At 53.7% G+C, this 25473-nt stretch overlaps 5 protein-coding genes across 5 annotated transcripts; 1 reads left to right on the top strand and 4 right to left on the bottom strand.

Annotated features, from left to right (window-relative positions):
- Nucleotides 1-44: 44 nt before the first annotated feature.
- CGCS363_v008244 (Uncharacterized protein) lies at nt 45-2516 on the bottom strand (the record flags this gene model as incomplete). Its single annotated transcript, XM_036640093.1, has 2 exons — nt 45-2174; nt 2229-2516. 2 exons carry the CDS (start codon nt 2514-2516, stop codon nt 45-47), a joined length of 2418 nt encoding a protein of 805 aa, XP_036494920.1.
- A 2050-nt stretch (nt 2517-4566) lies between these two features.
- On the bottom strand, nt 4567-7076 carry CGCS363_v008245 (putative RNA-binding protein; the record flags this gene model as incomplete). Its single annotated transcript, XM_036640094.1, has 5 exons — nt 4567-4908; nt 4966-5990; nt 6175-6783; nt 6837-6958; nt 7012-7076. 5 exons carry the CDS (start codon nt 7074-7076, stop codon nt 4567-4569), a joined length of 2163 nt encoding a protein of 720 aa, XP_036494921.1.
- A 629-nt stretch (nt 7077-7705) lies between these two features.
- Nucleotides 7706-10592, bottom strand: cot-3 (Elongation factor 2; the record flags this gene model as incomplete). Its single annotated transcript, XM_036640095.1, has 4 exons — nt 7706-7723; nt 7777-9559; nt 9653-10342; nt 10585-10592. The coding sequence occupies 4 exons, from the start codon at nt 10590-10592 to the stop codon at nt 7706-7708; spliced, it is 2499 nt and encodes an 832-aa protein (XP_036494922.1).
- Nucleotides 10593-12312: 1720 nt separating this feature from the next.
- CSF1 lies at nt 12313-22101 on the bottom strand (the record flags this gene model as incomplete). Its single annotated transcript, XM_036640096.1, has 3 exons — nt 12313-21895; nt 21951-21986; nt 22046-22101. The coding sequence occupies 3 exons, from the start codon at nt 22099-22101 to the stop codon at nt 12313-12315; spliced, it is 9675 nt and encodes a 3224-aa protein (XP_036494405.1).
- A 1277-nt stretch (nt 22102-23378) lies between these two features.
- CGCS363_v008248 (Transmembrane protein 184-like protein) lies at nt 23379-25400 on the top strand (the record flags this gene model as incomplete). Its single annotated transcript, XM_036640097.1, has 6 exons — nt 23379-23467; nt 23530-23547; nt 23601-23654; nt 23711-23798; nt 23846-24880; nt 24930-25400. 6 exons carry the CDS (start codon nt 23379-23381, stop codon nt 25398-25400), a joined length of 1755 nt encoding a protein of 584 aa, XP_036494923.1.
- Nucleotides 25401-25473: the final 73 nt, after the last annotated feature.

Consider the following 25473-nt stretch of genomic DNA (forward strand, 5'->3'; position numbering starts at 1 on the left):
GAAATAAATAAGTAGATATAATATGTACAATGCAGGTGTGCAACCTACTCTTGGTTCTCCTGGTTTCCCAAAGGCACTCCGCCCTGATTTTGTACTCCGAGAGACCGAAGTCTTTGAGAGAGGAGACCTTCCGTGCCACCCGGGCTTCCGCGCCCCGACGCATTAAACACATTGCCACCGTACCCGACGTCACCTGGATTCAACTTCTGGTATCGGGCGACCTGAGCATCCCAGCTGTCTTTTGTCGTCGGTCTACTGGCTTGTGAGGACTGTGGCGATCGAAGGTCTGCAGTCGTGGTGGAGGCATCAGTGCCATCGCTGATGTCACTTCCTAGGCGAGCCCGACCAGAGAGAGCGAACGGAATGGGCTCTACGGGCTGACTGCTGCCGGCAAAGTTAAATGGTGACGGGGAAGACTGCTGGCCGGGCATCGTCTGCGGAGATTGAGAGAGCCCGTCGGTTGCATCAAGGGTGTACATGGAAGGGCCGAACGGGATGCCGGAACTCCGCCGTCTAAAAGCCTTATCAGCTGCAAGTGTTGCAGCAGGACCGCTGCTAGTGACCATCGGCGGGTGCATCGCACGTATTGGCTTGTAGGGGCTGTATCGAGGCTCTGGGCAAGTTGTCTCATTGCGTAGCTTTTCCTTGCCGTCAGGGACTCTGTTTGCGAAAACGATTCGGATGCTCTTGTAGAGATAGTAGCGGCCTCTGGCAGGACAACAGATGTGCAGATGCACAAGATACCTCAAGATGGGCTTGTCAGGTCCAACGGGGTCCTCCAACCCAGGCGCGTTCTCGATGATCGGACCGGCCGAGTAGCTGCGCTGTCGGATGAACGTCTTGGTTCCTGGTTCCATCCCTACCAAATCATAAGGCACCAAGAACAGCTTGACAGCCGTTTTGTTGGGATTCTTGATTACGATTTGGATCTGACCCTTTCCAGGAATCCGATAGCTACCGCCTGGAGGAGCTCTTGGAGAACCAGATCTCCGTCGCGAGCGTTGCGCTTTGCGTGCATCGGGGTCTGACCCATCTGCCACTGAAGAGCTGTTCCCCATGGCCACGTCGTCTTCGGCGATTCTTCGTTCGGCAACCCTGCTCTGCATCTTCCTCTTGGCCCTGTGGCCCTCCCCTGAATTAGATAGGCCATTCTCCAGATCAATCTGACCGACGTATGGACTGGGTCCGTCTTCGGCGTTGACGCGCCCTTGCGCAGCGCCTCCATAGCTGTAGAACACCGCCGGGAACGGCAGTGTTACATGCGCCGGACATCTCAAGCTTGATTTGCACTTGCCCAGGCCCAGCACTCCGATCTGAGCGAGAAAATCAAGTGGTTTTGACGGTGTGGTTGACATGCGACCCCGCAGGATACTCTCCTCATAAGAGCCGACCATAGATGCATGCTGCAAAGGCGACGCATCCGGGTTATTGAACGATGGCCGTCTCGGTCTCAAAAGGATTGGCGTTTGAGGTGACGTTCCAGTGAGGAATGGGGCATTGGGGGCTGAAGTAAGGGAGCGGCGAGGCTGATGTGCTTGGTAAGGCAAAGCGACGTTGCCTCGCTGCGAAGCTCGTCTATGCAGGTTAGAGGAGCTTGGTGACGGCAAAGCGAATGGAGATGAAATGGCAGAGTGCAACGTATGCCGGCGAGAGCCCACTCCCAAGGGACTTGCGGCGATGTCGATGCTGTTCAGCGGTAGTGACAGGTCAAGATCGTCATTACTCTCGGACTGGACCAAGGGACTTGTGGGAGGCTTATAGACAAAACTGGAAGAAAAGGACGAGGACAAAGACGACGGTACTGATCTGAACTCGTCATGCGACGGAAACGATATCCTCCTATCAAAGTGAAACGACGAAAAGTCTCGAGGTGGCGACGTCGCGATCCAGGAAGTGCGAGACGTCGAGAAATCATTGGTCCCCTGACTGCCGTCCACCTCTTGCGCCGTCTCTTGACTTGACCTTGGCTGGTCCTCGGTAAAGTCGCCGCTGTGTAGAGCAGATCTCGGCCTCTGTATGCTCAGCCCCTCTCGTAGTCTCTCATCTTCCTCCTTTGATCCGTCGAGTTTCTCTGGGGTGATGTCGGCGGGAGGTAGGAGGTTGGAAGAGCTCGACTGCGGACGCGATGTCCGGGGAGTGATCGGGTGACTTGGGTTACTGAAAAGCGACTCAAACTGATTGGTATTGTGAGCAAAAAGACCGTCTCGAGCGCTTCTGGAAGTGCCTACATGGCGATTTGGAATCCAAGTCGGGCTCTCTCCTTTCTTCAAGCGCTCGATCAACTCGGCTCGATCGGACGTGACGGCAGCAGCATCGGACTCGGGGGTCGAAGGTCGGGGGCTTTCGAGTATGGGTCCTTCGCAAAGCTCCGTCCGTATGCTCTCCTCGGATAGTTTCCTCGTCAGGGACGGGAGGATGGGCTGTTCGCATTGTATGGCGATCGGCTGTGGTGGTTCGGCATCCGGAGTGTCAGAGACATTCTCCGGGTGATCGAAGTCGTCCTGGAAGATGGGCATTTGTTCGGTAAAGGATTGGTCTGAACCACAGCGGTGCTGTGGTTCAGAGCTGTCGTCGGGTTCGCAATGTTGGCGGTAGTTTTTGGGCAGAGGCAGAGTTCGGAACAGTCATGCCTCGCTTGGATCGTGTTGTCGGTCTTTGTCAGGTGGTTTGATGGTGTTAGTCACCAGGTTGATTATTCTTTAACAAATGGCTGCGACAAAGCGAGGCGGTAGGACGTCATAAGTGTGTATAGTGTACACCGTGACGGGCCGCGACACCCCGATTTCGCTCCCTATCCCTGGCTTGGTTCTGAGTCAAGCAAGGGTGCCGGTGGTTTGCCGGCGCAAATAATCTGACGAGAACGAGGCTTTCTTGGGATCGAAGTGAAAAAGAAATTACGGCAAGAGGGAGACGGTGCCGCAGACTAGAAGAGGTTGGCGAGTTGCGGTCAACAGCGCGCTCTCATCCCGCAGTGCATTCTCCCGTCCTGGCTGCCTCCTGCAGCTGCCGTTGCCGTTCGTACGAGTTCCAGTTTGGGTACCTACGAAGTAGGTAGCTACCTGTGGTCAGCTGCACAGGACCCTAAGTAGCGACACTGCACTACGCCCAGAGGGGCCATGGGCCCGGGGGAAAGGGTCCCTTGGCTTGCCCACCTCCCTCCGCCGACAACCAACTGGACAGCTGTGGCTCCCACTTTGGCGCTGGAACGTCCCTTTTGGACCGGTTCCATTGACTGATAAGCCAACGCTGGCGTATTGGATTCCTGGACAATCCTGCATTCACTGGCGGCATTGATGAAGCGAATTAATTCAGCAACACTGTGCACAACTTCCTTGATTGTTACTGAACCGCCCAAGATCCACCTTCTGAGCTGGCACTTGACCTTGAGTCCCACTCATTGTCTCCCGATGTGGGTTGTCCTCGTGGATGATGAACGATGCGGTTTCCAGCCTGCATTGAGTCTGTCATGCCAATCCGGCCCATGCAAGCACAACACAGCACAGCATTTCTCAACCTAGCTCATGCTGTATCCATATCCCAAAACCAAAGCACCCAGCGCCCCTGACCACCGGGAGAAAGCAGCAGTGCCGCCGTGCCACACCCAACAAGTGACTTTTCTGGCCAGCAAGGAGGGGTCATATCGTAGTTCAGCCCAACGATGAGGAATAGAGGAGGAGAAGAGGAGAAAGAGGGGAAAGTCGAATCAAACTCCCTTGGTTGTTGGCAAAGCTCTCGGCTGAAACACACCGTAAGCCTTGGGCCGTAGATAGTTCACACCTTGACTCGGATGCAACTTTGCTTTGCGAAGCCTTAATCCTACCTGATCCCGCTCGAATCCATCAAGGCTTGCATGACAGCTGCGTACTGTCCACACCTTGCAGCAGGTATGCGCCGTCCGGACCGCGCGATGTATTCATCCTGTCGGCGACAACCCGTTCTCGGCCCCGCAGTGGGTCTGGACAAACCGTGTGATCCCGTAATGAGGCCGACTGTCCCGCCCTCCGACAAAACCTGCCCAAACCTATTTCGACGATGTCTTTGTCAAAGGCGCCAGAAAAACCGCGACCTGTACCTCTAATTCAAAGACTACAGCTCGGGGTTATGGCAAACGGGATATGATCCTACACTTTTCATGGTGTGCAGTAAGTAGTTTGTAGCCATGGACGCTTTCACATTTCATCCCGGACAAAAATGAAGATAAAACTCGGCCTCATCGTAGGAACTGGGGGCCATCACAACATCCTCTTAGGCACGACATCACATTACGACCTAGATCCAAAGGAAAAAAAACACGGAAATGTCGGTATAAGGGGTATCAATTCTTCTTGTTGCCAATGCTTCCTATGCGCGTTTGCCATCTCTAGGCGACAACTTCATCACAAGTGTCGTCAATCCACTTGAAGCGTAAACAAACCTCGCAACTTTGCCCAACGCCCTCCAGAGCCACCTTGGGTATTCATGTACTATAGCACACTGATGATCATCAGTCATGAGTCTCGCCTGCTTCGCCCCTATGCAACTTCCCATGTCGAAGAAAAGCTCTACGCTTGTCGCAAGGTGTTTCTCCTACTCAAACCCCCAATCGTCGTCATCTGCAACATCGTAGTCCATTTCAGGCTGTTGTTCAGATTGCTGGTCAAGGGTGATCGCCGAGGACCCATTAGGAGCGGCGTTTCCTATGGCCACATCCTGGTCCATCGCGCCGGAATACTTGGACGCGCCGTTTTCCGCCGCATTCTTGGCCGACACAGGCGGTGTCGCAACCCATGACAGCTCAAGCTTACCATCAACGCCAGGTATCTCATGGTTTGTCAGCCCGTAATAGAACTTCTCGGCTGTCTTCCGATCTTTGAAGGTAACCTGGGTATTTGAGGGCGTAGTGTTGATGTCGGTGAACTCTCCAATGCCCTTCACGAAATTTCGTTAGCATATCTTGCGCACTTATTAGAGAATGCGCCGACTTACGAGAAGATACTGCCGCAGAGCCTCGTCCTTCTCTGGTGAGGTGAAGTCTACACCAGTGACGGAAACAGTCTTGGGACGGTTGTCCAACGAATAAGCCGCATACGCGGCGTGCACATCGCCTCTGTATCCGCCGCGGTATGATCCTCTGCCCCGCGGAGCGAAGCTTACTCGCCCGCGTGGCACAGATCCTCCTCGACCTCGGCCTCTACCGCGGCTAGCTGCGTACCACGGAGTTGGCTCATCCATCGCGCTTGGGTCTAGACCAAGGAGCTTAGCCTCGTCTTCCAGAGCCGCAAGCTGGGCCCGAAGAGCAGAACTCAATGATCCCACGTCCTCGTCGGGATTTTCTGGGCTTCCGTGCCTGGATCCCGCCAGTCTGGCCTGGAGCTTCTTTTGCTCCTCGCGATGTCGCGCGAGCAGCTCCCTTTGACGATGCTCCAATTCCTGACGTTGCTTGTCAAGCTCTTGCTTCTTCTGCATCTTCTCCTGGTGCAGTTTCTGAGCCTCCTCTTGCTTCTGTAGGAACTCTTCCATGTCGAATTCTGGTTCGGCCGGATGCTGTTCTCCGCCAAGGTCAGTGCCATCCGCTCCAGCTGCGGCAGCGGCTTGCTCGTTTTCGTCCTGATGCCAGAAGACTCTGACAAAACGATTGTCAAAGATGGCCTTGGGAGAACGGTAGGCGGCGTTGGCGGCCGTCCAAGAGTCATACTTCAAAACCGCAAGCCTTCTCTGCGGTTGCATCCAAATGTCTTCAATGGTGCCGAATTCCGAGAAAAACCCACGAACAGACTCTTCAGACATGTGCTCGTCGGGGATATTCTCCACAACGATTGTAGTTCTGGTTTCGTCAATGGCAGGGCCTTCCGCTGAGAACGAGGCTCGGTTCTGACGCCGCCGGCTCTTAGCCCCTTGACGACCCTTTTTGCCACCTCGACCGCCTCTCTCGGCGTTGAAAGCCTCCATCAGCTGCTGCATTGCCTGGAAATTCTGCGACATCATCATAGCTGCAGCCTGGACATCGAATTCTGCGTAATGGTCAGTCTATATTCTGCAAGGTATCGTCAATGAGAACAAGAGAACGACAATGTAGCTTTCAGTAGTCAACCTTATAATAAAATTTGTAAAGTCATCGCATAAATGCTCGGACGGAGTTGTCATCACGCTACGAGTAGGGAAAGGAAAGAAAGAAGAAAGTCGTGTGAAACTTACCACTCAGTTGTGGAGGCCCGTTGGTAGCGTCGTTGGCTGGCAACCAGATCGGCTCAGAGCCGTGGTCGTACTGACACGAGCTTCCACGGGCGCAATAGCCTTTGGTCGCGAAATCACGGCATTTCTGCCTGTTTCTTCTCGGACCTTGCGACGTTCCATATGGAGGCACCTGAGAATAGGCCGGCATTCGCGGCGACGCGTCGCGCCAGGCCTGAGGCCCGGTGGGTGGCTGGGGGTAGTGGGGGTCATACGGCGCAGGCCCGGCTGGAAGCTGCGAATAGCCATTGGGATATGCTTGATTCTGGTACTCGTCCGTGCCACCATCTCCTCTCGTCAAGAAGCTTGGATCCCATTGGCCTCGACGCAGCTGCTTGTACGCTCTCTCGGCGTGACCGCTCGACGCGTCTGCATCGCCTCTGTCATAGTATGAGCGCTTTCGCGAACCAGTCTGAGGTGATGTGCCGGAACGACTTGTGTGCGAGGAATGTTCTGTGTAACGGCTTTCGCCTGCAGTCTCGGATCGCTTCTTGGGCGGAGGAGGTGCGCCGGGCAGGTAAGACTTGTATTCAATGACGCGAAACAGTTCGTCGACAAAGTCGGGTGCGGTATCTAATTCGCTAGTAAGTGGACACATCGTTCGGAAATTTTTCTATGATACTTACCTGTGTTGAGAAATTGCGGCAGCTCACTTTCGCAAGCTGTACGAATCGGCGCAGCGTCCCCTTCCTGGGATGCGAGAAGAGCAAGGACATAATCTGCCAGGATGTCCGTCTCGGTATCAGAGCTGCCATATGTTAGGGGAGATGCAAGGTATGACGGAGATGACGCGAGACTGACACTTCAGGCAGCTTTTTCATGAGCCATGCCTTAAGCAAAGGCCCATCCTCCTGAGGAAAAAACATGGTAGCGGTTCGGACTGTGCCGGACCACGGAGTCGAAGCAGGACTGCTGTATCAATAAGTCTGATACTTATGATGTGTCGAAGAAATGGGACGAAGTCATTGTCGTTGTTCGGGGGAAAAACCCTCAAACGAACGAGATTTTCGCGCCTGCCGGAGAAATGGATCGTGTGGTTGAAGACAGCAAGAGCAGCACCCAGAGCGAGGCTGAACTTTTTTTATCTGCGCCTCGCTAGGACAGACCCACTTTAAACCTAAGTGGGATCACTCCACGCAGGTCATAAGCCTCTTCGTAGCTGTCTATACCCATGCCTCTCTAATGAAAGCCTACCTTGCCGTCCGTGCCCGTCCGACGGGAGAACTTGCAGGGTCCTATAATGTCAAAACAGGCATGAGCCCTCGTGTATCAATTGTGCGATTCCTAATGCACGTACGCATACTGCCGCTTGCTGACATTGTCACACTTCTTCCAGAAATTGACATATTGAACTTGTTTGTCTTCATTCCGAGACTACGCAAAAGCTATGGAAAGAACCGGGCTCTTAATTTTTGATATCATCCACCAAACCCAGTTCGTCAAATGTGCCCAGAAAAGCACAACGCCATTTTCTATTAACCCGTGGGAAAGGCGTTTACAGCTTGTCGTAGTACTGAAAACAGTTAGCATCATGTCAATGTGAACAGATATAGAGGGTAAACTTACGTTCTCAACACCCGGAACCTCAGTCTTGAGACCCTTACGCTTACGCATCTCCTGGACGACCTGTCCGACCTTGGAGGTGGCATCGAGAGGAGAACCACCGGGCAGAACCTGCCAGTGGTCAAAGACGGACTGAGGGAAAGCCTGTCCGGAGGTGGCCTGGCGCAAGTCGCCATTGAACCCGAAGGATTCCATGACGGGCAAGTATGCCTTGATTGTAAAGAGAGGAGTACCAGGACGCTGCTCCTCGTTGAAGACGTGACCACGTCTGCGGGTAAGGACACCGTAGACACCACCCATGGCCTGCTCGGGGACCTGGATCTCGACCAAGAAGACGGGCTCGAGGAGAGCGGGCTCGGCAAGCAGAGCAGCGGCGTAGAGAACACGACGGGCAGTAGGGATGATCTGACCACCACCACGGTGGATAGCATCGGCGTGCAGGGTAACATCCATGATGTTGAAGCGAGTGGAGCGCATGGGCTCCTCAGCGACGGGACCCTCACGGGTGGCCCACTGGAAACCAGAGACGACGGAGTCCTTGATTTCGTTGAGGTACTGGACGGCCTTGGTCTGGTCAACGAGCAAGTTGGCACCAGTGGTGTCGGGGCCGAAGGTCCAGATCTTGCGGGCATCGGTGACATCCCAGCCGAAGTCGTCGGCGAGGATACGAGCACGAGCCTTGAAATCGTCACGGGGGCCGATCTTACCAGCCTCGATCTCCTTGGAGAGCTCCTCGTCGATGGGCTCGGCGATCATGTACAGACGGTTGTGCTTGTTGGGAGACTTGGACAGAGCAGTGATGCTGGACTTGCCGGCAACAGTCTCGCGGTACTGGACGACGGGGTCGGAGATGATGAGAGGGACACCGGCGTGGTCGTTCTCGAGATCGTTCAGGCAAATCTCCAGGTGAAGCTCACCAGCGCCGGCAACGACGTGCTCACCAGACTCAGAAGTGTAGGTGAGGACGCAAGGGTCGGACTTGGACAGACGCTTGAGACCCTCAACAAGCTTGGGGAGGTCCTGGGCGTTCTTGACCTGGACGGAGCGCTGCACGACGGGGGAGACGGAGAACTTCATGACCTTGAGGTTGTGGGCGGTGTCGCTGGTGGTGAGGGTACCAGACTTGAGAAGGAACTGGTCAATACCGACCAGACCGACAATGTTACCGGCAGGCATGTCGTCGATGGCCTCGACCTTACCACCCATCATCAGGACGGTACGCTGGATGGCCTTGATGAAAAGGTCCTCCTTCTTGCCAGGGACGTAGTTGGGTCCCTGGATGCGGACCTTCAGACCGGAGCGGACTGTACCGGCGAAGACACGACCGAAGGCGTAGAAACGTCCCTTGTCGGAGGTGGGAACCATCTTGGAGACGTAGAGCATGAGAGGACCCTTGGGGTCACAGTCACGGATGGCAAGGGCAGCCTCATCATCGGGGGGACCCTCGTACAGAGTCTCGGCACGGTACTTCTGGGCCGTGACGGGGGAAGGAAGGTGGAGAATCATCATCTCCAGAAGAGCGTCGGCAGCGGGAAGGAAAGTGCGCATCACAGCCTTGAGGAGCTGCTTGCCCTCCTTGTCCTTGTCCTCAGTGGCGAGCTTGAGGTCAAGCTTGGAGAGAAGGGTGGTAACCTCATCCTTCTTGAAGTTCATGACAGCGGAGAAAATCTTGAAAATAGGGTCCAAGATGAACTGGTTGAACGCACGCTCCAGAGGCTTGCCCTCGTGGGTGCCCTTGCTCGTCCACTTCTTGGTGTGCGGGTTGAAGTAGCTGTCGCCCCAAAGTCTAGGAGAGGGTTAGCAAAAAAAAAAAAAAAATCAACGAGTAAGTTCTGTGTCAACTTGCCTCTCCATCATCTTGTTGCGGTCAACACCGAACTTCTTGGCGTAGCGGACGGCGAACTGGCGGACGGTGAAGGCCCAGCCGTGCAGACCGGAACCGAAGGCGATGGTTCCCTTGTAGGGGTAGACCTGGACGTCACCGAGAGACTTGTCGAAGTAGGTGGAGATGATGACGTTGACGGACTCGATGGTACGAGAGAAAGACTGGTACAGGTCCTCCTTGGACACCTGAAGCTCGAGAAGAGCACGGTCGACCTTGTTGATGATGACGACGGGCTTGATGCGCTCACCGAGAGCCTGACGCAGGACAGTCTCGGTCTGGACGCAGACACCCTCGACGGTGTCGACGACGACGAGAGCACCGTCAGTGACACGGAGGGCAGCAGTAACCTCGGAAGAGAAATCAACGTGACCGGGAGAGTCGATCAGGTTGATCAAGAAGTCGGTACCATCGGTCTTCTGGCCGACGATATCCTTGACATCCTCGGGGTCAACGCCGTGGTACAGGGAGATGGCAGTAGACTTGATAGTGATACCACGTTCCTGTTCATCTGCACGTGTATCCGTTGCTCTTGCGTCTCCTGCCTTGGCGGTGGAGATGATACCGGCCTTGGACAGGAGGGAATCGGTAAGGGTGGACTTTCCGTGGTCGACGTGGGCAATGACGGACATGTTACGGACGTTGGTGGGCTTGTCCATAAGCTGCCGGATCTCCTCGATCGTGAAGCTGTGATGGTGATGCCATAGTCAGCCAACTGAAGCAGCGTTGAAAGCTTATCTCCGAAAAAGTGAGGTGTTGTTGCTGCAAGGCGGGGTAGGGAGTGGCATTGCTCAGCAGCGTAGGTGCCGCACAGCGCGCCAATTCAGCATTATCAAGGAATTGCCCATCGCCGCGATAAACAGGGAGAAAGCGCGGGCGAGATTGCCAACGACGACGAGAACAGGAGCAGGCAACAGGAGTGGACTCACTTGACCATTTTGACGGCGGTGGCTCGGCGAGCACTTCAAAAATTGGTATGTGTAAGGTTGAAGTTGAGCGAAGCGGGGTTGAAGAATTTGCCCCGCGCTCACAGAGTGCTGAGACCTTTTTCTACTTGAGAAAAGAGGCAAGCAGATAAAGCTTGTGAGATGCCGAAGGTTGAAAGACGACGGTTCCAGGAACGACAGGGGAACTTGAGCTCCTCTGCCACTTCTTTTATCGTCGGGGAGATGATGGGAAGGGCGGGATGGGGAGGAGAAGAAGAAGAGAAAATTCAGAAGTGGTGCAGGCTCTGCTTGAGGTGGGTTGGGTTGTGCCAGACGTTGCCCCGAGGGAAAAAAAGTTAGTGCTGTTACGCCGTGGGTGCGTGGGCGCTGGCCCTCGCCGGATGAGAAAAATGGGTATGGTGGGGCGGCCAGAGAGTGAGGAAAAAAAACCCCGCCACTCTCGCCCTCCTGCCATAATTTTTTTTCCCACCCACCACTGACCTCCAACCACAGCAACTGCAAAACATCACCCCTTCACCACCTTAGGTGTGGTGGGATGAAAGTGGGCACTCTTCGATCGCACCTGCTCATTCGGCCACTGAAAGCCGCGTGAGTCGGCCATTGAATCAGCCTGCTCGCCGTGGCGCCACCCCGTCCCCATTTGCTGCGCGTAGGATTAACACTCCGCATACGCTCCCGCCTGTGTTGACCCCTCAGTACCCAGACACCTACCTATCCATGGTTCACGCGTACCTGCCCGTACCTACTGAGCGACTGGGCATCGATGGCGGCCCCAAGCATCCCAAGGTACCTAAGGTAGGGTGTCTAACGCCTGTGCTGAGGAGCGTTCCCTTCACTGGCCCTTGGAGTGCTACCTACCTTGCTTACCTACCTGCCTAGGTATGCGAAAATGGAAGGGCAACAACCCTGGTCCCCTCGCACCAGAAAGTCCGGACGGCGGACACGAGCTTCAGTGTCTCATCAGACACTGGGCACTGCTCGTCCCGGGGTCTCGTTGTTGGCGTCGCCAGCCAGACGCATCTTTGACACATAACCCGTTTGAATTAGACCAAGCTCGATGCCCTCTCGCCTTAGAATTTCCTGCTGTAGACCATCCAAACCACCTCAGTAATCCTTGGATTGTGGTTTTAATGGAAAGACCCAAAAAGCAGCTTAGTGTGGCAGACTGTGTGAATCCAAAGCCCCGCCCTGGCTGTGTGATCAGCACCCCGGTCCCCCCTACTTCGAACTCGACCCCTCTGTATGACCCAATGACGACGTTGACCGGATTAACTCTGCCCAACTACCAGCGTTATCCGGCAGGGAGTCATCGGCCTTCCGCCGCAACTATTTATTCAACCGGTCGGCGGCTGAAACAAAAGGATTCTGTGAATGAGGGCGCGCCGAATGACTGAATTTCCAGACCGAGCTGTATCTGTACACATAGTTGGATCCGGGCCACGCCACAGAGCACACCGAGAAGGTCTGTATTGATGGCAGGGCAAGGTCTAGTCACATGATGCACTCTGTGAGGAATGCGAGTGGGATATATGATTACTAAGATAAGACGGTACTTCCATGTTCACGTCTGGTGCTTATTAGTGTACTTGCGTGTGTACGTGAGGCACCCATCAAGCTCATTCCCCGCAAACTCCCTTAACGCCGAACCAAGACTGCAAACAACCCCCAAAGCTTACTTACAGTACATGCCGAGTGACTCAACGCCGGGTTTTATGATCCCAAGATTTTCGAGTACGCATCTTCCACCTCGCCGGCCAACTCAAGTAGAGCTACGATGACGATCTGATGCGTCAGGTTGGGCAGCCGGTCTCGGTGAAGGCCAATCCATTCTAGCGGCGGCGTTGCCTCTCCCATATCCCTTAACTGGGGTGTCTCGATAATGGGCGGTTCCAGTGCCACATAGTCGTACTTCGACTGCGGCACGTTCACCTCGGCCGTGATCTTTTGCTGCGATGGGCCTCCCACCTGCTGCTCCTCTGTATCTGGCACGCCCGTCACCTTGATGGCCGTGAGTGGGAGCTCTTTGCCCCAAGTCTGCTCTAGCGACTTTGCGTGATTGGCCCACATCCCCCTGATGTAGCTGATGCGCGAGTAGTTCCATCCCACCTCGACTTTGCCCTCGAATGCGCTCTTGAAAATGTAGTCGATGCGATTTTGATTCGGTGTTTGCCATGTTTGCATGACTGCACCCACCTTGGGCACCTTCAAAATGGTTCCACCTCGGGACCCTGTGGCTCTCTCAACCACGTCCTCCACAGAAATTTCACTAAGCGTCTTCGGCGCCTCAATATTTCGGACGCCGGCGAGTCCAATACGCAATTGACCGAGCGTGAGCCCCAGGATGCTGTGGACGCGCCGCTGTTCAATGCTCGCGGCAAATCTTGCTTCCGCATCCAGAGCTTCCATCTTGAACACTTGGTGATCCGAGAACGTGCTCGGAAATACACCAAGATTCAGGGCCTTGAGCGTCACCACAACATCGGTGTCGAGGGAGATAGGTGACTTTGACAACGTGTCTTCCTCTCGGAACTTCGGCAAGCTTGTCAGATGAGGAGATGCCGCAGTGTTCCCATAAGACCGCCTTCGCATGAACTTCTCGATCTCTTGCAAGGACATTTCGAAGTTGGCCTTTCGTTCTTGTATCAGCTTCTGCACTGCTTGGTAAAGAGCAACACCTTGCGCTGCAGATGTCGTGGTGCCAAAAACCTGTACCGCGTCTCCGTCAAAGATGGCCACCAACCGGTCTCCGCTGCCTTCGAGACTGCGACGAACGTTGTACATGAGAAGCTGCAGAGATGTGATGTCGGCTACGAGGAACGCTTGGTAGTCGAACGCTGCTTTCACTCGAAATTGGCTGAAGCCAAGCGATGCTTGAACAAGAGGTGTTTCGTTGAGCGCTTGCTCTCTCTCAGGCCATTGGATTGACGTCCGAAGCTGAAATTTTTGGAGGGCAATAAATCCACTCAATCTGCCGGTGCAGTCAATGCCAATTCTCTCGAAACCAAGGCAGAGATTTTGCTCCCAGTCAGATGTCTTCTTCGATGAAACCCAGAATTCTTTGATGGCGAAAATGGATTTGCCAATGGCTTGACCCATATCGACGCTGACGTTCAAAGAGGCAATCGATACTGTTGCTGTCCAAGGGAACGCCGCAGTTGCAGCCACCTGCTGGTATCTTTGAACCAAGTGGCCTTGCGACGTTTCTGTGTTAAGCTTTGCCACTGGGGCCGTGGTCGTGTTTCGAAGCTCGTTAGGATACCAGATCTCGCGGAAAAGCAAGAAGTCTTGAAGCTGTTTGGCGTTGATTGAAACATTCATAGGGCTGACTTTGAGAATAGCTGACACGCCACTGGTTCCGCTGACGTGTTTGCTGTTCATCAACGATAGCACAATCGAGTCAACGTCAAAGCTCCCCGTCGACTCTCGAGAATATACATGCTGAACGGACGCTTGGAGTTTGGAGAACGCGCCTGATATGGAGAAGAAGTTGCCTTGTTCCACGGATCGCACGGTGTTGACGGTGAAGTAGATGTCGTCAAAACAGGTTGTGGCAGCAACGCGGGCGATGGGCTGACAACTGAGTGAAAACTCTTGACGACATATCCGAAGACCGAGGTTCAATTTGAGACGACCAATGACGGCGTTCGGGTCGGCAGTAAGAATGTTATCCTCATTGCCAGGTTTGGACTTGGATGCTGCAGGAGTCTGAACCGCCGGAGCATCTGTGTCCTTGCTAACAACCTCTTTAACGCTCGTTGTCATATCCATGATCAATGGCACAACGGAGGGATACAAGATATTGCTCGATGCGTCGATTTTGATTTCGCCGTACAGGGAAGGATCTTCGCGGCCGTTGTCGCGATACTCGAATTTCCAGGCCAAACCTGGAGTCCTGAGCACAGTGCTGCTGCCGGAATCATCAGTGCTGAACTGGCCATATTTTCCGGCCAAGGATGGCCTGCCAGTTCTTGAACTTCCACGAAGCCCATCCGTCGGTTTCTTGCCAGACACGTAAACCACAGCACCCGAGAAGTCAGCGTCTACCAAAAGAGATTCTAGACGTTTGGTGCCGAGGACACTGCGTCTCGGGGGAGCCGGCTCTCCGACCTTCTCTATCTTGTCGACTTTCGTTGGAGCTGTTCCTGTGGTCCAGTTTTGCGATGCACGCTGCACATTCTTGATCGAGAGTCCGATGGAGTCATTCAATATGGCCGCAGGAATTATGAAGCCCGAGGTTAGACGAAGATCAAGCGACTTGCCAACTGCCTGGAACGCTAAGCGGCGCGTGTTGGGGTTGGACACATATGCGATGTTGAAGACGACCTCCGGGAGCAAAGCCGAGTGAAGAGACCTGAGGCTCCTGTCTTGACCTGGAGGAACCATTTGAAGCTGGAAGTTCTCGATGGTGAGTCTAGCTGACTTTGTCTGGCGTGTTCCAAAGCTGACCAATTGAACTGATAGGATGAGGTCTTCCTTGCTCCCTGCGAGTGGCATTAAGTCGTCCGAAGGATTTCCAACGAGCCAGCAAACTTGAGTGTCGCGCACTTCGAATCGGTAAACAATAGACGAGAGAAAGGAGTCAATAATGTCCGGTTCCTCCATCTCCTCTTGATCGTTGATCGCAATGCGTGGTCTGGTTTGCCTAATTTTGCGTAGATACTCAAGCTCTCGAGAGGTATCGAGATCTTTGATTTTGTCACCCATGTAACCTAGCGCAGCAACCACCGTTGATACAGTCTCGGGTGATAGATTTATTTCAAGCCCGTCGCTCCTGAAGTTGAAGGATCGCTCTTCTCTGCCGTCCTCTGTGGAACGTGTGTTTGCTGAAATCAGAGCTCCCAGCGCAAGGCTGCCGCAAGATCTCATCGCATTGTCTTTGCCCTTCTGTACGTCAATCAAGATCTGCCGCAGGTTGACATGTAGCTCGGGTTGCGCCAAGATTGGCCCATGGGACTCGTGCCGATTCGAAACTTCCAAATGCACTCGATCCAAGGCAAAGGACAAGCATGCGGTTGGGTCGTTTTCTGAGACCAGCGGTGTCTTTCCAAACATTTCGATGCCAGCCAAGGTGAGATGAATTGTGTAGACAAGATTTGAAGTCGACGGTGGCGGAGAAGTCTCCTTGGGCGCGGCAAGCGGCATCTCACCGAAAATTTCGCTGATATGCTCTTGGATGGCCTTGGTGCTCTCTTGCAATTCAGTGACGGCACTGGAAATCTGCGGTCTGTTTAATGCCCGCAGCAAGCTGTACACCGCTGAAGCATCGAGTTGCATTAGCTCCACAGAGCCGAATACCGACACTGAATGCTCTTCCTGGCCCATATGGCTAACAATCCGCCCATTCGTGGGTGGAATGCGTAGAAGTGAAATGCTGCGAGGCTGATTTTTTACGTCCATTCGGATCTCGTGCGAGTTCTCCTTCACGTCGAAGTCGAAGATAAGCTCCTTTCCAAAATTGGCAGCCACTGCTGCTCGTGCCACAACGCCAGAGATGTTGTATGTCATGGACTGGAGGAGTGGTACGCTTATGAGGTATTCGTCTAGGAACATCGCAACGTTGACCCGGAAAGAAGAGAGTCGTTCGGCTATCTTGATGCTATCGCGCCGAGGCGCCGGTGACTCTGGCAGCTGCTTTTGAAGCTTATGAATTTGGGTAAACTCGTCCTTGACCAGATAATCGACCACTTCCACGAGAAAGAGAGGATCTTGCTTCACAGCCAGAGTCAAATTGCGACTGCTGGCCGTGGATTTGATTGTGTGACACGACGTAGTGTCGGTCTCTAGGAGCTCGTGAGAAATAAACACGCTCGGGTCTCTTAATTGGAACATCCCCAAGAGCTCGGATCGATGGTGCAATCTTGACGTAACTGCATCACAGCTCAAAATGAAGTTGATGGATGAGCCGGTCTTTTCGTACCCATCGATCAAGCAAGATGCTTTCAGATTGTGGCCTAGGGATGTAGCGCTTAGGTTGATGGTGTCGATTTCGACAGACCCACGTCCCACAGCGAGAACAACATGGAAGGCGTCCTGGGACTTCATCTTGTTTTCCGAGGGCGTGCTCTGTTGTGGCTCTTTTCGTGGCTTTGCTGCCCGGCTCGATTTGTTGTATAGACGGAGAACGTCTTCAGCTAACTCGCAGAGCTCCCAATTTAGCATAACGGCCGCTTCGCCGCAGTAAACGTTCAGAACGGTCATGTTTTTAGGGCTCTCCGACTGTTCAGGAGATACGACAATCTTCTTCTCCAACCTCGTTGTCAAATCAGCGAAAACGATCCGGTTTTCCTTTGGCCCGGGATCCAAAAGCAGTTGTATGTCCCTCAACCGAAGAGCAGCCAGAGTGGGTAAGTCAGGCGTTGCAGAGTTGCCAGTAGCGTTCATCTGACCGAATACGTTTTTGATCAGCTCGGAACCTGCTACGTCATAAAGATCCCAGCTGCGCCATCGTTGGAAAGCATCGATCACTCGTTGAGAGGCATCGGGTAGCGGAGTCACCGAGCCGGACAAACAATTGATTTGCAGATTGTCCCTAAAGCTGGCTGGTATTTTGGTCCATATCTGACGCAGCCGGGCGGCCATCTTCCATGAATCATAAGTCCGGAGATGTTCTGATGCCGATCGTAAGACCGCTGAAGGGCGCGTCAGAAAGGATGGATCGCCAACTGGATGGCCATCTGTCATGAGCTTGTAGACGAAGTGCTTGATCCGATCCTCATGTCGAGACATGGTCTGGCTTAGCACCTCACCTAGCTCTGAAGCAACGCTGCCAGTCCGATGTATTAGCGAAGCCAGATACTCGATCTTCTCCGATGCAGTGCTGCTTTTGATGCCACCAATGTCTGCGTCAATGTAGGTGACGTCCTTTGAGCCCAGTGACAGTATCACCCGCTCGATTTGGGCCATAAAGGCTGCTTGGTTTTCTTCCGCCCCGGACAATCGCTCCGAAGCAGACACCTCGGCAGATCCGAGCTTAAGCAGAACCGATGTCCTTTTGCTGCTCTTCACCGGCTCTTCCGGGTCTTCCCAAGCCTCACTTGATCGGAGACATAATGAGAGTTTTGACAACGACATATCATACTGGTCTTGTTCCTCGCCTCCGGGATTGAGATGATCCATAGACGAAGAGTTTAGAAACCGGATACTGGCTTTGGGGATCCTGAGCATAACGTCCGTGATCTCACCCGCAACCTTCTTCTTCTTTTGATGGTCGAAGATGTCGGTCATTGAAGCGATCTGTAGACTGTCGAGAATGCTTTCCGGCTCACTTGGCTGCAGTGCTGCAATGAGCAAAGAGGCATGCCGTACAGCAGCAGGATTGAGAAATGCGGTCACCCCCGAGGGTATTTCGATTATGATGCTGTTGTGAGCACGGTCTTCTGCCAAGGAGTCCGGGTCGATGTCATCCAGGTCAAATTCCGAGAAGCCGAACGCTGACTGCTTTTCGTCCATCTCGATGCTTTGCATGACAGCTTCCGATGTATCTGGCCGGATGCTCTCGAGAGGGAATGGTGGAGTGAAAAATTGGCTGGAGAAAGCCACAGACGAGTGGTAGTTCGTATCTCGTTGCAAATCACCGACAGCACTGTAGAATGCGGAGTGGCGACCAGTCGAGGCTGAGATATCACGTTGGTGTTGGGGATATCGCTTTCCCACTTCAGGGCTGTCAGGATAGAGAAGATCAGATTGCCTGGACTTCGCCCGTGACCTGACTGAGCTTCTTGGCCTCACCACGCTGCTGTTGCTGGAACTAGTAGTGGCGATGGACAGGAAGGAACTCTTGTGGCGAAGACGCCGGCTGCGGCTGAAAGTTGACCGGCTATCAAAAGATCTTTGATCTCCGATGGTGCCGTCCAAGACCGTTGGATGGGGAACTGGCGGGAATCCCTGGGCAGGAGGATCTAGTTGATCAGGGAGCATCTCCTCCAAGATGCTGGGCAGCAGCAGAAATTCGGTACGGCCTGTCCGTTGATCTTCACGGCGAATGAGTTCCTGTTGCAACTTGCGCTCTTCAGAAAAATGGAACTTTCTTCCGATTATGGCCACTCGGATAGAGGCTTGGAAAAAGGCATCGGTCTCAACGGCGTGCTGAGCTTTCCACTTGTGTCGCATGGCAGACTCGGAGTTAACACACGAAACCTGAATATCGGGGATCTTGATGTCTGCACGTCTGGAGTAATGCGTTCGAGCCCAATCATTGAACTTAACGTCTAGCGTGCCGGTGGAGAAAAGGAATGCTGCGTCTTCCACATGACACCAGACGCGAACGGCTTGCACAGCTACCCTCAAGAAGGTGACATCGTACACAACGATTGATGAAAGCGGTATTAAGGCATTCTCGTCGTCGTCGAACTCGAACGCGAAGGCCTTGCCTCCACTGATCAATGCGGTCAGAAAGTCGGTCGAACACTCGCCTGAGACTGTCCCAACAGAAATATCCCAATTACACAGATATGTCGGTTCTGTGGGAGGGAGTCCAAACAAACGATGGCCATAAATCGTGATGCCGTCGACGAAGATTTGCGTGCTTGATACTGCACTTATTGGCGTCTCCATGCCTGATTCTGTGTTTCCGAGAGACAGGTTCAGAGGATTGAGGTTGACCTGCAGATCCATGTAGTAGTTCGTGAAACGAAGATCTAACGACAGGCCAGCAGTCTCGATTTGAACGTGGCGCTGGCTGGAGTACAGATTGGCAGGCAGTAGTATGCGAGGGTCATCAACCTTGACACACAGAATGACGTCTAAATCGTTTGATTTCTTTGGCGGCGGTCGTGTTGCCAACTCCGCGTCGGGATTGAGTTCTTTCGCTCTTAAAAGTTCCTGATACTCTTCCAGAGTTTTGAAGTGAATGTAGTCTCCGAGGTAATTGTCCTTCAGCACCAGAAAGTATCGTATGAGAAAGCCATACAGGGTTATGGTGGGCGATTGAACACCCATGTTCAGGGTCAGTGTATCAATATTGGCTGGCGACGTCGTGGCGTTGTAATGATACTTTCCGTCAAGCTCGAAATTCTCACCGTGGCCAATCTCTTTCGATGTGATGAACGCGGCTTGTGTGTTCCACGGTGGCACATGCAAAGACAATTTGAAGGCCTCCGCACCGAGAGCAAAAGAGACTGCGTTGACGCTGGGCCGAAATTTGTCGATAGGAATGCAAACATTCGTTACGAGGGACGGGCTCTGGGCTATAACATACGCATTATCGTCCAAGTCAGTAGGGTTGTTGATGATGTTGCCGTCGTTGATGTTCAGATACAACTTGACGTTGCGGAGGTCCAAGTTGAGATAGTATCTGAAGGGAGTAAACACCAGGTACTCGGCTGGCGGACCTGTGGCCCAGTCGTCGACCAAGTCAATCAGAAGGAAGACATGGTCCCTGAGGATGAACAATTCCAACTCGTCTGCGACGATGTTGAAGTACCAGGATCTCAATGAGTTCCACTTCAGGGGCGTAGATAAATCGCAGGATATGCGCTGCGCCCCTGAGCGCCACAGGAGCTCATGATTAACGCTACTTGCAAGCTCAGTACTAGGCAGATCAACGTCTAACTTCATTTGATACCCGGTTGCGCTGGCCAGCATGTCCATTGTGAATGAAATTGTCGAATTGCCAGGGACGATGAAATCAAGCCAACCGCCGGGACGCAGGGGGGCGGCATCAGGCTTCATGTCTTTCTTGGCCCGATTTCGTTGTTTCCGCCGTTGCTGCTGCGGGGGTGTCGTTTTCATGGGAGGCTCCTTTCCTTTCCATCTCCAGTTCTTGGAATCCTCTCGTATCGGTATGCGTAGTGTCACCTCTTCGTCCAATTCGACGTACAACTTGAACTGGGTGGGAACACGGTACGCACCCTCTGCAAGAGGGACCGCAGGAATTGCGTCCTTGGATAGACTGGGCACAAAGACACGCTGAAGATCGGCCCTCTGGCGGTCAGCCCATGGCCCGTAGTTTACAATTCCACCCTTGATGGCGAGGATCATTCCCCAGGCAGGGGCTTCATCGCCATTGATGTACGTTGCTGCGCTCGTCTCTTTAGACTGTCGTCTCGCGGCTTCCGCTGTGACCTTTCCGACAACGTCCCAGTAGATTGTCAACGTTGCCTCAGGACTGTCTACGATGGTCGACTCGGCGGCGTATTCTACGCCAGTCCAACGCAATCTGGCATCCTGTTCGTCCTCGTCAAGATATCGTGCCAAACCTTGCCAATGGCTGGACCCAGGTATCTGCGATACGGCTGTCGTAAGAGGGCTCCTAGAACCCAACGAGAAGGACTCGACCGATTTGCGCCAATACGGTACCAGATTCCTCAAAGTGCCCAGTGCACGGCGGCGTTGTCTCTTGAAAAACGATGTCTTGTATGTCGGGCTAGGTTCCTGGGCTACTAGTTTTTCACGACTTGCCCTAGTGGCCTGGTCCTCTTTGAAGTCGTCATTTTCTCTCATCTCTACAGTGGGATGCTGGAATTTGATCTTGAAGATCTGTTTGTATGGGTCCGGCGTTGACGTTTTGGAGGCATCGATCTCGCCTGACAGTCCATCCGCTTTGACAATCAAGATGGCCTTCGTGTTGTCGTTTCCCAAGACCACCGCCGCTTTTTGGCAAGTAACGAAGATAGGGAATAGCTGCAGCAGGAAGGGTAGGTCGGAGTCGGGCTGAGTGGCCTCATTGCTTTCTTCAGGCACATCAGAAGGCGTGCTGATTTGGCTGGCGGAAGAGCCACGGCGACCTAGAGTGTTTCCTATTCTGGAAAGAAGCGCAGCTCCAGGAGCTTCCTTTTCAGGGGCATCTTGTGAGCGATCTGACTTCTCGGATTCCCTCTGCCCTCGATTTCTGAGAGAGGCCGTCTCTTCTTTAGACTCGAAGGCCGTTGACACGTTCTCGGCAGCGGTCGGTTCCTTGAGTCCAGCCAAAACGCTGTCGTATGCCGGGCTTCGATTGTAGATGAACCACTCCAAGCCAACCAGAGACATGGTTACTCTGCAAGGAAGGTTTGAGTGACGGCCATTTGTGAGAAATGATGCCTGTTCAGCTTGCTGCTGTGCCGAAGCTTTGATGTCCACCTCGCGCACACGGCGCAACCAGTACCTCCAAGTGACGTAGCCATGTTGAACGAGAAAGGTTTCGTTATTGCCGTGATACCGCAGGCCGGTGAAGAATATGCGGCCGCCGAGAAGGGAGACCTGTAACGCCTGAATGTCGAGGTAAATGCGGTAGCGGTGCCAAGTGTAGGTGCGTATGCCCCACGAAAGTAGGGATCCGAAGGCTCGGTTGAAGTAAAGGAGAAAGAAGACGGCACTGGAGAGAGTAAGCAATTGGTCACGTTGTTTGCCAAAGAGTTGTCGATTCTCACAGAGCAGCGCAGACGAGCATGTAGGCCAGAAACTCCCTGTAAGGATCAGCGATCAGCATTGGCTAAGCATTATCATGTCAAATCGCGTCAAGTACCCGTTGAAGGCTGGCGTTCCCGCCGGAGCGGGATTGGGCTCCCCTTCTTGCGCCATTGCAGAACGGGATCCTCAGAAGCGGCAAGACTCAAGCGGTGGCATCGAAGTCAGAGGGTCTCGATCTGCTCTGCTGCCATGTCTCTCGTGTGGGTTCGATTATTCGTGGTCGCAGGTCGCAGGGGAGATTCGTGCAAGTGTGATGGTGTTGTCCGAGGAGCACCAGCACGGGGCTAGCAAGCAGTCGCAAGCAGTGCTAGCAGTCCGCGAGATGGAGCATTTGGAGGGGATCGCGTTCGGACTAGGGGGGATCAAGAAGTCGAGTCGGGTTGTAATGTTGAGCAGGCAAGAGAGAGCGTATGCGGTGTGCTGCGGTCAGTTGCGGTTGGTTAGGTGAGGTAAGGTTACGGAAAGCTGGGACGGGATGGAAGCTCGGAATCCAACCAATGCAGATCAAATGCAAAACGCGGGTGCCCACGGTTAGTACCTTAGGTAGGTTCATTGATGCATGGAAGGCGCCCGGACTGTGAACCAGCTTCGTGCCCTCCAACGCATCCATGTGATGGGGCTGTTGTCTTGCGCTAAGGGCCTGAGGTAAGTACCTAAGGTAGGCGGAAGTGGCCCCGAGGCAGGGACCCGGTATGCCGTACGTTGCCCTGCTGGAGCTTCCCGTTTGCAGTGGAGTGGATCATCGTACATATTTAATCAGCTTCTGGAGGCGTACCTAGTACTAGGAGGTGGAAGACTCAATGTCCCCGTCCCCCACATGTCACGGCCTGGTCTCTGACCCCAAGCATGCGGTGGAACCATCTACCCCAGCAGCCCAAGGGAGCTGCCTGCCGCCTGTCTGCTAACAATTAATAGGAAGCTCTAATTAAAGTATGTAGTCGGTGCAGCTGCTGGCGGAGGGTCTGGCCCGCCTGACGTACAGCCGGTACGTACCTCAAGTTGTTGCAGCGACCTGTGCTCCTTCACGTCTGGCAGGTTACACTCACGCAACACTTTACGAGTGCAATAGCAGCTAAGGGCAGCACGGTCTATCGTCATCGCTGTCGCTGTCGCCGTCGCCGTCGCGTCTAAAGGTCGCAGCTCCCCTCTTCAATTCTCGCCCACTCTGCCCTTGTCCCTTGCTGTATCTGCATACTCTTTACCGGCGACAGGTCAACCTGTGGCTGCGAAAACCACCTGCTATCGGCCGCCACCGCACGATACTGCCCGTTTCGCGCGTCTCCCACTTCTTCTTCGACCTGAGCTTCCTCGATGGCTTCTAGCTAGGCGCACGACCACCATCACCACAACCCACCGCACTTGACGCATCTCTCCGCGCCGCAGACAATATGGCGGGCGGCACGGGCGAGAAGCTGACCACGGCGACTATCATCGTCTCCGGTGTCGCGGCCTTGATAGCGACACTTTTGTCCGGCGTGTGAGCATAGCCCTTGGTCCTTCTCAGGACGATCAGAGCTGAGGCTAACATGCGCTCCATAGTTCCATCTTCCTGCAGTCGTAGGCCGTCCCGCGATCCACTTCACGATGCCTAGCGATTAATATGGATATAGCAAAAACTATCGCAAGCCTCTGCTCCAGCGCTATGTCATTCGGATACTGCTCATGTACGTTGGCTTGATGTCGTAGCAGAAGCGTCCGCGTCGTTGACTGGCTGTTTCAGGGTCCCCATATACTCCATCGCCTCATGGACGAGCATGGTTTCCATTACGGCTGCCTCGTTTCTTGACCCTATCCGTGATATCTACGAGGTATACCTTATTCCAAAGCTACAGCCTTTCCTATCTGACATTCCCAGGCTTTCACCATCTACACCTTCTTCCAACTCCTTATCAACTACCTCAGTGGGGAACGCGCTTTGATCATCATGACCCATGGCCGGGAGCCCGTTCACCACCTTTGGCCCATGAATCATGTCCTCGCCCGAGTCGATATATCAGATCCTCACACCTTCCTCGCCATCAAGCGCGGCATCCTTCAATATGCATGGCTCAAACCTGTTTTGGCTCTAGCAACCGTCATTATGAAGGCAACTGGAACCTACCAAGAAGGATACATCGGGGCAGAGTCGGGCTACTTCTGGAGCAGCCTGATCTACAACATCAGTGTGACCCTCAGTCTGTACTGCCTTGGTCTGTTCTGGGTGTGTATGCACAATGACCTGGTTCCTTTTCGCCCTGTGCCCAAATTTCTGTGTATCAAACTCATTATCTTTGCATCCTACTGGCAGGGGTTTCTGCTCTCGATTCTCGTTTGGCTGGGTGCCATCCCGGATAATGTCGAAGGCTACACCCCCAGCAACCTGGCTGCAGCCATACAGGATGCTCTGATTTGCATAGAGATGCCTGCGTTCGCCATCGCCCACTGGTATGCCTTCTCCTGGCACGACTTCGCTGACAACAGCATCCTGTCTGCCAGGATGCCTGTCAAGTTCGCCTTCCGTGACGCTTTTGGCGTCAGAGATCTGATCGAGGATACCAAGGAGACCCTCAAAGGCGACAAGTACGGATACCGCGCTTTCGACTCAGGAGATAAGATTATGGCCCACGAAGAGTCACGCGCCAGGCTTGGCAGGCTTAAAGAGGGCATGCGGTACTCTAGGGGCGGAAAGGGAAAGTACTGGATACCGACACCCGGCCAGGTTGACCGTCAAGTCAATCGTGATATGAACGAGCGGGATCCATTGCTCGTGGGAACTGCGGGCGGCCCGAGCGAAGAGTACAACTATGCCAACGGCACTTTCAACGAAGACCTGGCCAATGATCCCCAGATTGACCCCGATGAAGAGCAACTCTATACCAAGGCACGCGAGCTAGAGTTTGGTGATTGGAATGTAAGATAGACCCCAAAGCGACGTTCATGCGATTACTAAGCTCATCTAGTATCCCGTAATCACGGCGAGTGAGCCGTTGAGCAAGCGGTATATGTCTTCTCAGGGCACCTTGGGCTTTGCGTCCTCATCTCGTTCCACCACTGAACATCTCCGCCGGTCTCCTCGGCCTGACCAACCCATAGTAGTTGCCAGCAAGAAGAAGAAGAAACAAAAGCAGAAGCAAGAGCCTCTTGAGAGATCAGGCTCAACACCATCCCCGGTTCATTCAGGGTCCGGGCCGTCAACCAAGCAGCAAAGCCCGGCTCCTGACCCTGCAAGAGCACCTGCCCCGCCCGTTCAACCTGATACATCCCCTGTTGCTCAACAAGACGCAGACAAAGACTTAGAGTCACCTCATCTACAAGAAGCCATGGCCTCACCTTGGGCAGAGAGCGAACAAGAAGACGACTTCAACAACAACTTTCGTGTGGGAGATGCAGACGATTTCAAGAACGTTTGGGGCGGAGGAGAATCCCGTTGATCAAGAGTAGAATACAACGTTGCTTTTCATAGGTACATTATGAGTTCGATACCCTTACTCCGCATTCTATGTT

This window comes from Colletotrichum siamense (genome assembly GCF_013390195.1).
Source record: "Colletotrichum siamense strain Cg363 chromosome Unknown KSG_Cg363_contig05, whole genome shotgun sequence".
NCBI lineage: Eukaryota > Fungi > Ascomycota > Sordariomycetes > Glomerellales > Glomerellaceae > Colletotrichum > Colletotrichum siamense.